This window comes from Diorhabda sublineata, chromosome 11 (genome assembly GCF_026230105.1).
Source record: "Diorhabda sublineata isolate icDioSubl1.1 chromosome 11, icDioSubl1.1, whole genome shotgun sequence".
Classification (NCBI taxonomy): Eukaryota; Metazoa; Arthropoda; class Insecta; order Coleoptera; family Chrysomelidae; genus Diorhabda; species Diorhabda sublineata.
In genome coordinates, this window is record NC_079484.1 from 16,379,559 (window position 1) to 16,395,769 (window position 16,211).

At 40.5% G+C, this 16,211-nt stretch overlaps 2 protein-coding genes across 2 annotated transcripts; one reads left to right on the forward strand and one right to left on the reverse strand.

The window, feature by feature from the left end:
• Positions 1-886: 886 nt before the first annotated feature.
• LOC130450132 (histone H2B) lies at positions 887-1,385 on the forward strand. The gene has a single exon (XM_056788336.1). It carries the CDS (start codon positions 944-946, stop codon positions 1,313-1,315), a length of 372 nt encoding a protein of 123 aa, XP_056644314.1. The 5' UTR covers positions 887-943; the 3' UTR covers positions 1,316-1,385.
• A 2,889-nt stretch (positions 1,386-4,274) lies between these two features.
• Positions 4,275-4,800, reverse strand: LOC130450152 (histone H3). The gene has a single exon (XM_056788359.1). It carries the CDS (start codon positions 4,798-4,800, stop codon positions 4,390-4,392), a length of 411 nt encoding a protein of 136 aa, XP_056644337.1. The 3' UTR covers positions 4,275-4,389.
• Positions 4,801-16,211: the final 11,411 nt, after the last annotated feature.

Genomic DNA, 16,211 nt, shown 5'->3' on the forward strand with positions numbered 1-16,211 from the left:
GCACCCACTCGTGGATTTATCCGGGGGTGGATGTCTAGAGGGACGGGCTCGTCTCAAGGGAAATGTGTGTCTGTTAACTGTACAGGTGTCAGGGATTCCATCACGGACAAAGCACGTGCAACATGGACGTGCACTGCGTGAGATGCGCGGGAGCGCATAGAGCGGCGGAATGCACGCTCAGCAAGACGGAAAAACCGAATTGCAAGAACTGCGGAGGAGAACACCCCGCAAACTACAAAGGGTGCCCGAAACACCCGAAAAAGACGGAGAACAACCAAGCAAGGAACACCACGCAAACAGGACGCACTTACGCACAAGTTGCGAAAAAAACAACAAAGACAGAAGAAAAAACACCGGAGCTACTGAGTATGTTGCAAAATATGCAGATTCTCATAGCAACACTCATCGCCCAACAAAAATAAACCACAAGAGGACACCCCCCGACACGGTAATTCTGCATTTCACAAGGAAATGTAGAGTTATACATCGGGGACAGCTATAAAGAAGGCGAAGGACCACTCGGATTAGATCCTTTCCTATCGACATAAGGTAGGAAGAGGTTTACCCGAGGCCGCGAAACACACACACACACGAAGACGTCCAGAACAAGAAGCCAAGAGTGTATAGCCAACAGGCTAATCTCTTTAATAAAAAAAAGATAAGACATCCCAGAATCTCCCATAGACCTAAGGGGAGAGGAGGGATTCTACACGCGAAACTGCGACGTGAAAGAGGATGAGGACCTGTCGGAAGTGACAGGGGGTGGTTGGAATGTTCTTCTTCGCACCCACTCGTGGATTTATCCGGGGGTGGATGTCTAGAGGGACGGGCTCGTCTCAAGGGAAATGTGTGTGTGTGTGCTGTTAACTGTTAATTTTACCCACTTTTCGTCGATAAATACGGTACGTCATCCAAGTGTTTTTATTTTATTTCAAGAGAAATAATGCCACCAAAAGCTAGCGGAAAGGCAGCGAAAAAAGCCGGAAAGGCTCAAAAGAATATTTCGAAAGCCGATAAAAAGAAAAAAAGGAGGAGGAAGGAAAGTTATGCTATTTACATTTACAAAGTACTTAAGCAAGTTCATCCTGACACCGGTATATCGAGTAAAGCTATGAGTATAATGAATAGTTTTGTTAATGATATATTCGAACGTATCGCCGCCGAAGCATCCAGATTGGCTCATTATAATAAACGTTCAACAATTACAAGTAGAGAAATTCAAACTGCAGTGAGACTATTGCTTCCCGGAGAATTGGCAAAACACGCAGTCAGTGAAGGAACTAAAGCAGTTACCAAATATACTAGTTCTAAATAATAAGTATAACATATCTACTATATTGACAGAAAATTTTCTATTTTATTTACTTAAATAATAACATCGACCAAACAAAAAAAAAACGGTTCTTTTCAGAACCACAATACTACTTTTTTTTTATTTATATATGATAACAACGAACGAAAGACTTTAATTCAATTGAATTCTATTAAATATGACGAAAGATGATATTCCACTTAACTGAAAAATCCTCTTCTAAGATCAATAAAAATTTATTGTGTATTAATATTATAAGGCCAAGTTTTTCCGTTGTACGTACATATATATATATATATATAGATATATATATATATATATATATATATATATATATATATATATATATATATAGATATATATAAAACTTTCTAACGTCGCTTTTGTTTTAAAAAGTTTCATATACTAATTCACTGTCGGCTAAAGGCAAAAAAAAAACCCGACCGCCGGTAAGATAAAACATACAAAGCGGTTGGTCGGTTGCCGTTGTTAAAGTAGTTTTTGTGGCGTCTTTGAAGTTTTGTTAAAAACACTTTTTTTTTCTTTCCAAATTGGTTTGAAATTTTAAATAAAATATGTTCATTTCCTAAAATAATATACTATACAATGTAAAAAAAAAAATTGTCGGATAAAATATGAAATATTGTGTAATAGACAGACATAGTTGCGAATAGAGCGAAGTAGTTAGTTCGTTCGAAGAAAATATAATCAGTCAATCAATCAATCTATTGTTAATAATTATAATTTGCTACTACTACCACCACCACCACCACCCACCATTCAATATTATCTAAAATGAAATATAAGCGGGTTCCAATATTGAAATTTGATATTTTTCTTATATTTAGTATGTCGGAAGATTGTTATTGAAAAATACTCATAATAATATATTAGTTACGAACATATATAGTAGAAACGTGTCGCGTAAGTCAGGGTAGACATGTCACCGTTCAAATGATAATTGCGGTATTATTTCAATTCGTTTTGATATTTTTAAATATTGGTCATTATTGTGAATAGACACGTTTCTCTTTACCTTCATTGTATTTTAAGAAGGACTTTTATTTAATTTCGAAATTATATCTAAAGTGCTAAGCATCGACGGAAATAAATTTTTAACCATTTTTAAGTGGTCCTTTTTTTTAATAACAAACGTTGTTAGCAGTCATTAAATTATAGTAAAACTTCGGCGAAAGTTCGAAGTATACCTTAGTTAGTTATTTGTCAATTTTTTTCATTACATTCGATTCGAAAATCTCGAAGAAACCAAGGTTTTTGAGGTTGGTTTGGTTTATGAGGTTCGTTTTTTAACTTAGTTCTATTCGTTCGTTCAGTCTTCCGTCCGCTTTATTTGAGTGACTCCTCTTGTAACTCATTACACGCGAAAAATTAAAAGTCTTTTATACTTTTAAGTATATAGAGAGGTGAAATTTTATAAAACTAAATATAAAAGTACATCCAATATTTTTTTTTATATCAGTTTAGTGTAGTTTATCGACGATATAATAACACTCAAGGTTGTTTGTTAGTAGTTATGGCGGATACAGAGAATCAAACTTCGGTTGTAACCGCAACGTCTGCGTCTAATTCACCGCAGGTTTCGTCGTCTCCAATAAATAAAAAGGAAAAAAAAGCTAAAAATCATAGGACCAAACCATCTCATCCACCGACTTCGGAAATGGTAAACAATGCGATCAAAGGTTTAAAGGAACGTGGAGGCTCATCTTTACAAGCAATTAAAAAGTATATTGCTGCCAATTATAAAGTTGATGCAGAAAATGTAGCGCCATTCATCAAAAAATATTTGAAAGCATCTGTAGTATCGGGATCTTTGGTACAAACTAAAGGTAAAGGAGCTTCCGGATCATTCAAGTTAGCTTCGGCAACTTCGACTGGTGGTACTTCGGCTAAAACGAATGCTATTGACAAAAAGAAAAAGAAAACAGCCGCTTCTGCTCCAGGCGTAACTAAATCCAAAAAAATTGTAACAGCAACAAAAAGAAATGCTATTATTGCAGGAGGAGGAGGAGTGGATAAATCGAAAAGTATTAAGAAATCTAATAAAGGCAAAAAAACGACAGGTACAGCAGCGGCTTCCTTAAAAACTTCGACAACAACACCAACTACTGATAAGAAAGGCGTTAAAGTTGCCAAAAAAACAGATAAAAAATCTTCGGCTAAAGGAGGAGTCGCCACCGCTTCCAATACAGCCAGTGCCGCATCATCCGAAATTAAAACGAAGAATCCTACTAAAGCAAAAAAATCCAATAAAGGCAGTCCCACGAAAAAGCCGAAAGCACCAAAACCGAAAACTGCGAAAGCAGCTGCTAGCAGTTCCTCTCCTAAAGCAAGAAAAGCCGCCGCCGCCGCCGCCGCTGCCGCCGCCGCTCCTAAAAAGAAGAAATAAAAAGAATATTTTTTTTCTGACAGAAAGATAGTACAACAATCGAGAAGTATTATCGGACTGATGATGGGTACGACGACAATCGACAATAATAACAAATGGCCCTTGTCAGGGCCACAATTTTTTCATTTATTTATGAAGAAAATGAAAAACAAATAATGTTTGTTTTGATGAAACAAGAATTTTTTGAATTTCGGTTCAATAATTGATATGTTATGTTATATATAACATTTTCATCGATCGATGTAATGTAGGTTGTTACCACCTTCTAGATTTGTCTCGACCTACCTACGATATAGTAGATCTAATCTGTTTTATAAACTTTCAATTATTATATGTCGATATTGTCTAAAATTTGTTAGTTAAAATAATTTTCTCTATCTCGTGTGTGTGTGTGTGTGTGTGTGCGTGCGTGCGTGCGTCTTCTTTACCTAATCAACAATCACATCCTTCTTTTATATTTCAATGTTTTCAAACGAACATCCTATATTTATATCAAAATATTATACTACTATCATAAATGTTAAATTATTTGTGGTTCTGAAAAGAACCGTTTTTACTTACAATATATATATATATATATATATATATATATATATATATATATAAAACAAAAAATCTATTATAATCAAATGGATAAAATGTAATTTTATATAAAAAAAAACATTTGTATTTATGCTCGTTCTCCGCGAATTCTTCTAGCCAATTGGATATCCTTGGGCATAATGGTGACTCTTTTAGCATGAATGGCACACAGATTAGTATCTTCGAATAGACCTACCAAATAAGCCTCACTAGCTTCCTGGAGAGCCATAACCGCTGAACTTTGAAAACGTAAATCTGTTTTAAAATCTTGTGCTATTTCACGAACCAATCGTTGAAACGGCAATTTTCTAATAAGTAATTCGGTACTCTTTTGATAACGTCTTATCTCACGAAGAGCTACAGTACCTGGCCTATAACGATGAGGTTTTTTTACTCCACCAGTAGCTGGGGCGCTTTTACGGGCGGCTTTCGTCGCTAATTGTTTACGAGGAGCTTTCCCTCCAGTCGATTTTCTAGCAGTTTGTTTAGTACGAGCCATCTTATTTTTTTTTTGTAAGTATATAAGAAATGTCAATATACTAAACCGCTATAGCAACTCGATAAACACACAATGAATGAGATAAATTTAAGAGAGATTCGTTGTGAAAAATTAGGAAGGAAGGGTTTTTTTTTTTTGGTAATTTGGTTATGATTTGCATTAGGCCCTGATATAGGAATTTTTTCCTCTGCAGGGCTGGGTGTGGGGATATTTAGTTGGGAAGTGTTTGCTCGGCTGCTTCTAGCGGTCAGTTACATTTTTTTTTTGTTCAAGATTTTTTTTTTATTTTTTATATTTTTTTTTGGGGGGTTTTTTTTTTATATATTTTTTTTTGTTTATTTTTTGTTTTTTCTTAATCTAATTGGGGGTGGGCGGGTACAGCTGCGGCTGTATTATTCCCTATCGTCGGACATTTGTCTGGAGAATCGGTTCTCCAGGTTGCAGGGAAACCGCAGAAAACCTGCAACTCCGACGATGAATGACAATGAGGGTATGTGTTGGGGGTAGGAATTTATCTCACTGATATGGGGGAACTATCGAGGAAATTAAGGTAGGTTTCTGGGAGATCCTCGTATGCTGTTGCAAGCAGTCGAAGAGGCGGATAAGGGAGCTTTTTTTGGGTTTTGAACCTAGTGGCCGCATATTGTTGGTCCAGGGGTTGAGCAGGGTCTCTTTAGCAGCGGAATTATTTGATTCGATGGTTCGAATCACATATCGGGCTTGGAGGTCATTTAGGCGGCTTGGAATTGGGGTTATGTCAGTATTGACATAAACGGTGTTGCTAGGGCTAAACCTACACTTGTATTGGCAGTACCTAAGAATGGACTGCTCGCAGGTCAGGAGTCTTTTGATCAGATATTCGGGTAAAGTGGTAAAGACGTTTGCTCTATATTCGATAATGGGGCGGATGTATGTTTTATACGTATGAAGTAGGGTCAGGGGGTGGGTTCGTCCGAAATTTCCACCAAGAGCTTTGATGAGCCTGACTCGTTTCCGTACTCTGTTTAGAGTGTCGTTCAGATCGGCCGTCCAATTGAGAGTGTGAGTGAATTTCACTCCCAGATAGACGGCTTCTCTGCGGATTTCGAGCCCCTCTCCCCAAAGTCTCAAGTGGAGGTTTTGAGGTTGATGTTTGCGCACTGATTGGGGATGTATGAAGGCGATGGCTTGAGTTTTTTGAGAATTGAGAGTAACCCTCCATTTTCTGCACCAATCCGAAAATTGATTCAGAATATTTTGGGATTTGATATTGAGAGAGCGCATGTTTTGGGCGTAGGCGATGAGTGCGGTGTCATCAGCGTACATTTGGATTTTCACTGTTGGGTCCAGTGGGATTGGAGTGTCATACGTATAGATTATATAGAGTAGTGGGGACAGAATTGAGCCTTGTGGAACGCCAGTAAGTGGGGTAAAAGATTCGGAAAGGCAATGACCAACTTTGACCTTGATGGAGCGGTTGGTGAGATATGAATATATCAATTTTATAGTAGGAGGTAGCATGCGGATAGTCAGAAGCTTCCTAATAAGTCCGGCATGCCAGACCTGGTCGAAAGCTTTCTGAACATCCATGAAAATGGCGGAGGCACACTGGTGTTGGTTCATCGCTTTGGTTAAGATGGTTTGAAGATTGGTGATGGCGTTTTGGGTGGAGTGTTTGGGCCTGAATCCGAATTGGAGTTTTGGAATAATATTAAGCTCTGTACAGAAGTCCCAGATTCTGTCTTTAATCAAACGTTCAAAGACTTTACCCAAGACGCTGATGAGCGAAATAGGGCGGTAAGATTCAGGATTGGAAGGGTCTTTGCCGGGTTTGGGAATGAGAACCGTGTTGGCGGATTTCCAACATTGAGGAAAGTAAGAGAAAGCCAAGCAGGCGTCAAATAGACCGCAGAGCTTAGGGAGAGCTGTCTCAGGCAGGTTTTTTAATGCCTGTCTTGAGATTCCGTCCCGCCCGGGAGCGGAGTTCTTCCCAGCTCGGCAAGCCGATCTAACAACATCCACGGTAAATGGTGCGAGAAGTGGAACGTTCTCATTTAGTTGGGTAATCCAGTGGGGGCTCAGGGTTATGTTTTGGGTGAAGAAGTAAGTTTCATCGGCAAAGTCCCGTGAGAAATGGGGGTTGTCAGTTGGAGTAAAGACAGTTTGTAAGCTGTTTTTGAAGACGGTGGATTTGTCTTCGGGCGAGAAATACTTTCGTCCTTGTACTTCAAGGTGTGATTCTACATACTTTCGTTGGCCAGTTAGTCTGTAGAATTGTTGCCAAAACGCACGACCCCGTCTATAGTCCAAGTCGGCAGTGGCGGCCTCCCACTTTCTCCGCTTTTCAGCATTGATTTCCAGCCTGACTTGGGCGTTGAGACGGTTCCATTGCGTTTTGACTGCTGGGTCTCTAGTTCTAATGTACAGCCTATATAACTGTCTTTTCTGACGAATTTTGGATCGGATATTTTGAGAGATTGATATATAGTTGGTATGAACGGTGGTAAGAGGGACGGCGATGTCTTGCGCATCGATAATGAGGGATTGGAAATCCTCCGCGTATTTGTCTAGTTCTTCGGTAGTTCGAAGAATAGTGGGTTGGGGTAAATTGGTATTGATATGGTTTGCGAAGGAGATCCAGTCGGCCTTTTTGAAGTCCCGATAGGTGAAGCTAGTTGGAGGGGGTTTTATTGGGTTGAAAAAAGATGTATTGACCAATAAGGGAACGTGGTCTGAGGTGATTGGGTCGCCTATAGAGCATTCGTCCTCGATAAGGGTAATTAATCTGTCCGTGCAGATTATGTGGTCGACGATGGAAGAGCCCAGGTGACTTACGAGTGTTGGATTTCGGTTTTTAATCCGAGAAAGGGGAAGAGAAATTAGAGAGTCGGCGAGAGTTCTGCCGGCTAGGTTGGTGGTGGTATCACCAAAAAGGGTATTCCTGGAGTTGAGGTCTCCTATAATGATGGCTCTAGGAAGAGTGGATGCATATTCGAGGAGGTCGAGAGAAAGTGATTGTTGTGGGTGTTTGTAATAAGAGATGAAAGTGATAGTCTCGTTATTACACGATATATCGATGGCTATGCAATCCAGGTTCTGTTGAGACAGAAATGGGGGTAGGGGATGGGGTGTCGAAGGGAGTCCGTTACGGACGAGAAGTCCGTTGCCGTGACAGTAGGAATTTCTGTCCAGGTGGAAGGTGGTATAGCCAGTGAAACTTGGAGGTAATTTGGAAAGGGTGTCGGTTATAGATAAGATTTGGATATTGTGAGAGCTTAATAAGTGCTTCAGTAGATGTCGTTTTCTGGCTAAACCTTGGCAATTAACGGTCCCTATTGTGAAGTCCATGGGACTTTATTTTTCAGTGGGAAGTGTTTGGTTTTTGGGTGAAAGCGAAATGAATGCGGTTACCCAAGCCGCTGGTTACGGTACAATTATAACCGTAAAAAGAGGGAATGAGGCGTTGTAGCGTTTCGGCTACTAGCGCCCGAGAAGTAGGGATGGCGTTCATTATTGTTGTTGCCAGGATTTCGATTAGGATTTCAGTGTCAGTAGACAGGTCGTAAGGGGTTTGAGGTTTTTCTAGGGTGACTGGGGCTGTATCCTGGGGGGCTTTCGGAGTTTCAATCCTTTTCGGGCAGCGGGGGTGGAAGGCGGGGTGAGGTCCCCCGCAATTTTTACAGGTAGGGGAGTTAGCTTTTGGGCATTTTTCTGGCTTGTGACCAGAAGCACCACAGGTTGGACAGATGGGTTTGGCTTTGCAGGAGTCTGCGGAGTGGCCGGTAGATGAGCAACGGTTGCAATATTTTGGGACTGCGGGTATGGTGTTTGAATTTGAGGCTTCGCAGAAGTGCGAAAGCCCGTGGAAGTTTATACCCTTGGTTAGGGCGTGATGGTAGGCGGTTTCGGAATCTGTAATGATTCGGAACATGGATGTGGGTTTATTTGTGGATCTAGCTATGATCCTCCAAATTTTAATGACAGGGAATTTCAGGATAGAGAGGATCTTCAGAAACTCTTCTTCGGTGTAAGATTGGTCTACATTCTTGCAGACCAGAGAAAAGGTGGTTTTTTTGGTTTTAGTGGCTACGGGTTTTTGGACTCGTTGGGGAGAGTTTATCGGGATAACGACGATTTTCTCGTCACCTATGGCGTAACGGATTTTCCTTGCCAACGTTTCGTGATGAAACGTGGAAGGAATTTTGAGGAGGGCGGTACCATTGGGGTTGGCTTTGAGAAAGCGCATTTGTCCCCTCAATAGCTCTTGCGTATTGAGGAGATTGTAGAGCTCTCTCTGTGAGGTATATTTTGTCGGGAGGTTTCTAAGATTGAGGGTGTGAAGTGGAGGAGATTGAGCTGTGGTGTGGGATTGAGGTTGTTGTTGGGAGATGGTTTGGGATTGTTGGTGGGTTCTGGGGATCTGGGTTTGAGTTGGTGTTTGGGGTTTGTTAGAATTGTGAGTATTTTGTTTTGACTTTTGGCTTTTAGTTAAGGGAATTGATTTTGAAATTAGGGGGGGAATATTTTTTTTGGGAATAGCGCCTAGTCGGGAGTAATCAACCTGCTTGGGTTTAGAGCTGGCTGATTTCTGCGAGACCCTAGATGCATAGGAATCATCCGTAGATGGTGCTGGTGATGAGCTCCTGCTATTCACCAGTGATTTACGTTGGATAAAATGTATGGCATTTTGCATTTGGATAAATTGATGTGGACTGTACTGTGAGAGTTCTGCGACCATTTCTGCGAAGGTTTTCTCCTTAGAAGGAGAATTGGGGTTGGTTGGGAGTGGTGGGAATTCATCGACGGTGGATACTGGTTTACTTCGGGTTTGTATGCTACTCGGGGCATTTTCAAAAGTGAAATGGGTGAAATTAAAAAGATCGATAGAGTCAGATCAAGTGGGATCAAGGAATAAGGATTTCGAAAATTGAAATCCTTTGTTAGTACCTAACAAGAGTTGGCTATCAAAGCCGACAGCGGACTCACTGCCGGAGGGAGTTTCCTCCCCGGTTAAAGAATTCCTGACCCTTTTGATTGCCCTAGAAAAAAAACAGTGACCGATTATACAGTAGTCCTTTAATCCGTACTTGCGACCTTCTCGAAGCGCTCTAAGAAAGGTCATGAAAGGACTTGCTGTTAACACCCCAGTGTCGGAGGTAGAGGAGGAATTAAAGGAAAATGGACTTAGACCGAAGAAAGTATGGCAGTTGACACAAAGAAATCAGGACAACACACGAAAACTACTACCTATATACATGGTAGTAATAGAACCTAAAGAAGAACTAACTTATAAGAAGTTGAGATACCTCTGCCACACAAAAATAAGTGTGGTAGAACAAAAAAGGCACGACGGACCTGTACAATGTTACAGGTGTCAGGGATTCCATCACGGACAAAGCACGTGCAACATGGACGTGCACTGCGTGAGATGCGCGGGAGCGCATAGAGCGGCGGCATGCACGCTCAGCAAGACGGAAAAACCGAATTGCAAGAACTGCGGAGGAGAACACCCCGCAAACTACAAGGGGTGCCCGAAACACCCGAAAAAGACGGAGAACAACCAAGCAAGGAACACCACGCAAACAGGACGCACTTACGCACAAGTTGCGAAAAAAACAACAAAGACAGAAGAAAAAACACCGGAGCTACTGAGTATGTTGCAAAATATGCAGATTCTCATAGCAACACTCATCGCCCAACAAAAATAAACCACAAGAGGACACCCCCCGACACGGTAATTCTGCATTTCACAAGGAAATGTAGAGTTATACATCGGGGACAGCTATAAAGAAGGCGAAGGACCACTCGGATTAGATCCTTTCCTATCGACATAAGGTAGGAAGAGGTTTACCCGAGGCCGCGAAACACACACACACACACGAGGACGTCCAGAACAAGAAGCTAAGAGTGTATAGCCAACAGGCTAATCTCTTAATAAAAAGATAAGACATCCCAGAATCTCCCATAGACCTAAGGGGAGAGGAGGGATTCTACACGCGAAACTGCGACGTGAAAGAGGATGAGGACCTGTCGGAAGTGACAGGGGGTGTTTGGAATGTTCTTCTTCGCACCCACTCGTGGATTTATCCGGGGGTGAATGTCTAGAGGGACGGGCTCGTCTCAAGGGTAATGTGTGTGTGTGTTAACTGTATTCGCTGTGGGCGCGCACTGCACTGCGCGTTTAGATTCGTTGCGAGACTGGGCTGGTTACGGTCCTGTTGAGTTTACGGTGAGTGTACATCTGTGACTGTGCAGTGAAAAGAAAGCGGACGCGGGTAAGACCCAAATAAAACTTTTATTACAGGTTGTGTCAGCTAGGCACATTTAATTTATACGCTTTAAGATTTTCTTCGGAAAGTCTTATAATAAAGCATTTTGATTGCGCGGAGAATTCTGCTATTTAAAGTTTCCGTACACTTGTACGGACAAATATTTAACTTTTAAATTTCAGACAATTTTAGAGAATCTAGAAAAAAGAAAAACAAATACAGACGAGAGTACAGGCATGGAGCCTGAAATCCCCAAAGGTAGGGAAAAACCCTACGATAGGGGAACTTCGAGAGAAAGGATGGCGAAAATCCTCGAAGGAACAAACAAGAATTTGGAAGAAGAATTGAAACGAAGGAACGAAGAACAAAAAAAAATGGAGGAAGAAAACAAGCTCCTAAGAAAAACGGTTGAAATGCAACTTTCAAAAATCGATAGCTTGACCGAAACGGTAGAAAATCTAAGCAGAAAACTTACGAAACTGCTAGAGCAAAACGAAAAAAACCAAAACAAAGGACAAACCCGAACGGAAAACAAAACATGTGAAAAGAAATGCGAGAGCCCGACAATAGTAATGGAGGACTCAAACAGCGAAGACAGTCCAATGAAAGAGGAGGATTTCACGCAAGTGAAAAATAAAAGAAAACGTAAGAATGCGAAAAGCAAACTTACGACAGAAAATAAAAACGACAACGAAGAAAACGGAAAGGAAATAGAAGAAGAACTGAAAAGAATAAAGAGAAACGAAGAGGAAAAACAAAAATAACCGGAGAGGAGGCCACCTCCAATTATATTGAAATCCCCACTGATGTGGACTGTAATCAGGAAACAACTGATACAGAGAAGCATCAACGCCCAATGCAAAATGGGCAACCACACTGGAAAGATCACCACGCAATCAGTGGATGATTTCAATAAAATGAAGATGCTCCTGAGCGAGCACAAAGAAATAGAGTGGTACACGTACGCACTCAAAGAGGAAAAAGAAAGAAAACTAGTGATTAAAGGACTAGCAGTCAACACCCCAGCACCGGAAGTAGAAACCGAGCTGAGGGAAATAGGATTAAAACCGAAAAAAGTATGGCAATTGACTAGCTATACGCAAAAAAATCAAGATAACACCAGGAAATTACTACCAATATACATGGTAGTTATCGAGCCTGCAGAAGAGCAGGCATACAAAAATCTGAGATATCTCTGCCACACGAAAATAAGTGTGGTAGAACAGAAAAAACACGATGGACCTGTACAATGCTACAGGTGCCAAGGATTCCATCACGAACACAGCACGTGCAACATGGACGTGCGCTGTGTAAGATGCGCAGGAGAACACAGGGCCGCGGACTGCACCCCCTGAGCAAGACCGAGAAGCCGAAATGCAGAAACTGCGCAGGTGACCACCCAGCCAACTACAGGGGGTGTCCGAAAAATCCCAAAAAAGAGAAAACAAAAAAACCAACAACAAAAACCACGATCCCAGGAGTCAGCTACGCCCAAACGGCCAAGAAAACGCCGACAGCCTCAATTCCTCAAAAACAACAAGGAACGGGCGAGATATTGAGTATGCTGCAAAATATGCAGGCACTCATAGCGACATTAATAGCCCAACAAGTCAAATAAAATGACAAACAACCTTCCTAGTCAAATAAAGATCGGCTCGTGGAACACAGGAGGACTACGAACAAACCAAAACACCATGGGAGTGATCTTGGAGGAAGAAGATTACGATATCTTCGCTCTACAAGAAACAAAATTGCCAGGTGACACACACAGATTCACCTGGCCAGGCTACAACGTTTATAGAGACGATATAAACGGACGCTCCGGAGGCTCAGCGATCTTAGTAAAAAAAGAGTTGTGCCAATACCGAATAAATTCACCGGACGGACTACTTAGCATGGAGGCGACAATAGTAGTCATTAAAACATCATACGGCGATATTAGAATAATATCAGCATACGTAAGGCCTGAGACTACAATACACGAGGAGGACGTGCTAGCAGTACTCCCAGATGGTAAAAAAGGCATAATCATAGGAGATCTGAATGCCAAGTCCCCTGCGTGGTACAGCACAAGAAGAAACAGACAAGGAAGAAACTTGGAGAAGATCATAGAAGATCACCCATCCTATCAAGCGATAAGACCAGTAAGACCGACACACTACCCACCAAATGGAGGAAGGCCCGAGGTTATAGACATCTCCGTGTTGAGAGACATGACGATGCCTGTAGAAATCCGGACCATAGACGGCGGCGACGCTCATTCACCAGCAAAACGAAATGCTATTATTGCAGGAGGAGGAGGAGGAGGAGGAGGAGGAGGAGGAGGAGTGGATAAATCGAAAAGTATTAAGAAATCTAATAAAGGCAAAAAAACGACAGGTACAGCAGCGGCTTCCTCAAAAACTTCGACGACGATGACAACAACAACAACATCGATCACTGATAAGACAGGCGATAATGTTGCCAAAAAACAGACAAAAAATCTTCGGCTAAAGGAGGAGTCATCGCCGCCGCCGCCGCTTCCAATACAGCCAGTGCCGCATCATCCGAATTAAAAAGGAAGAATCCTACTAAAGCAAAAAAATCCAATAAAGGCAGTCCCACGAAAAAACCGAAAGCAGCTGCTAGCAGTTCCTCTCCTAAAGCAAGAAAAGCCGCCGCTCCTAAAAAGAAGAAATAAAAAGAATATTTTTTTTCTGACAGAAAGATATTACAACAATCGAGAAGTATTATCGGACTGATGATGGGTACGCGACGACCATCGACAATAATAACAAATGGGCCTTATCAGGGCCACAATTTTTTCATTTATTTATGAAGAAAATAAGAAACAAATAATGTTTGTTTTGATAAAACAAGAATTTTTTGAATTTCGGTTCAATAATTGATATGTTATGTTATGTTATATGTAACATTTTCATCGATCGATGTAATGTAGGTTGTTACCACCTTCTAAATTTGTCTCGACCTACCTACGATATAGTAGATCTAATGTGTTTTATAAACTTTTAATTATTATATGTCGATATTGTCTAAAATTTGTTAGTTAAAAATAATAATTTTCTCTATCTCGTGTATGTATGTAAGTATGTGTGCGTGCGTGCGCGTGTGTGTGTGCGTGCGTGCGTGCGTGCGCGTGTGTGTGTGTGTGTGTGTGTGCGTGTGTGCGGCGTGCGTCTTCTTTATCCAATCAACAATCACATCCTATGTTTATATCAAAATATTATACTAATATCATAAATGTTAAATTATTTGTGGTTCTGAAAAGAACCGTTTTTACTTACAATATATATATATAAAACAAAAAATCTATTATAATCAAATAGATAAAATGTAATTCTATAAAAAAAAAAAAATTTTTGTATTTATGCTCGTTCTCCGCGAATTCTTCTAGCCAATTGGATATCCTTGGGCATAATGGTGACTCTTTTAGCATGAATGGCACACAGATTAGTATCTTCGAATAGACCTACCAAATAAGCCTCACTAGCTTCCTGGAGAGCCATAACCGCTGAACTTTGAAAACGTAAATCTGTTTTAAAATTTTGTGCTATTTCACGAACCAATCGTTGAAATGGCAATTTTCTAATAAGTAATTCGGTACTCTTTTGATAACGTCTTATCTCACGAAGAGCTACAGTACCTGGCCTATAACGATGTAACATATGTAACATTTTCATCGATCGATGTAATGTAGGTTGTTACCACCTTCTAAATTTGTCTCGATCCCGGAAAGGGATGAGGGACGGAAAACGTCTTGATAAAGTTATCTTGGAAGACATTTGAAGATTTCAGAAGACCTACGACTTGACTCACTGCAGACGCAGCTTCTCTCCACTAGTATGAAGACTGAAGCAATGAGATAGAAAAGAGTGCTGGGATACTTCAGTAAATTTCTCTCGACACCAGAAAAGAACTACTGTGTCATAAGAACAGAAATATGGAGAAAGGGGAAGCCCATGGAACAGATTTACCAGTATCTTTATGTTCACTCAACTCGAAATGAAGAGGAAGATTTTCTCCAAAATTAAAAAAATCTGGGTAGGTCCATACTTAATTATAAGCAAGGTCCCCAATGGAAAATTGAAGTAAACCAGCCCTCGAAAATTAATAGGTGTGTACGGAGGTACCGGGTAAACTACATATGGAGTCAAAACTGAAAAAAAACAAGATTTCTTCACTCTGCCAGAAGATGATTTGTTGCAACCAGGAGATGCTGAGACTAAAACACAATTCACATGATAAAGGTGATCTTTCAGGATATTGGTGTTCACATATAAATTTGCATCTATGCTTCCTGTAGGTGCCCTGTTATTTTCATAAAACAGAAAAGTGCAGAAATATTACATTGGCGATTTAAACATCCAGAAGGAACTCCCTTCTAAGAAAAGGGGAATGGTACGAACTCCCTCACCTACATAGACCATGATGCTGGTCTTATTCGATAATGTTAAATGGTACTGAAGTTTGGTGAATGGTTAATTGGTTAAAAAACAGCATATCTTTCTATGGTTTTTATAGGCTATTTATATCGTGTTCCGACTAGTTTTATAGAGACAATTTCTGAGACAGACTTTTGTTTGTTTACGTCACTTTAGACCCAAATATTCTAGAAAGTTGTTGGATATGATTAAGCGATAGTTTAGCAGACAAAGGCATTTAATAATTTGATGTCATAGCAATCGTATAAATACATTCCAAAAGTAAAATAAACCATGTGTATAAATTCATCTCATCTTTTAAAACTATTCAAATGAATAAGAACATTAATAGGATTCCACCACATCTCAAATTATGATTCCATTAACGCTGAAGATTTTTAAAAGTAATGTGTTGAGAGTTCGGCTGATTTGTTTCTATAATTTCTGGTGATCATACGTTTTTTTGGATCATGTTTGAGGTATAGAACATTTTCGAAATTGAATAAAATCTTGTTTTATATTACTCCGACTTTCATACCTATCGTTTTGTTCCTGGATCAATCAGGTCTAATGGTTCCGGGTTCCAAGGTGATCCCCTAATCTCTACAATAACCTCCCCAACCCTCCAACCAGGGCTTTCAGACCGGAGGCTCGAACAAAACACGGCAAAAAGCCAAGAACAGCTAGATTTCAATGACGCGGTGACTGGAACCATCATGCGGTCTCCAACCGGTTTCTGCCT

Bases quoted from the DNA above. Each gene is read 5' to 3' on its own strand.
- LOC130450152 (XM_056788359.1), bottom strand. From the start codon at position 4,800: ATGGCTCGTACTAAACAAACTGCTAGAAAATCGACTGGAGGGAAAGCT.
- LOC130450132 (XM_056788336.1), top strand. From the start codon at position 944: ATGCCACCAAAAGCTAGCGGAAAGGCAGCGAAAAAAGCCGGAAAGGCT.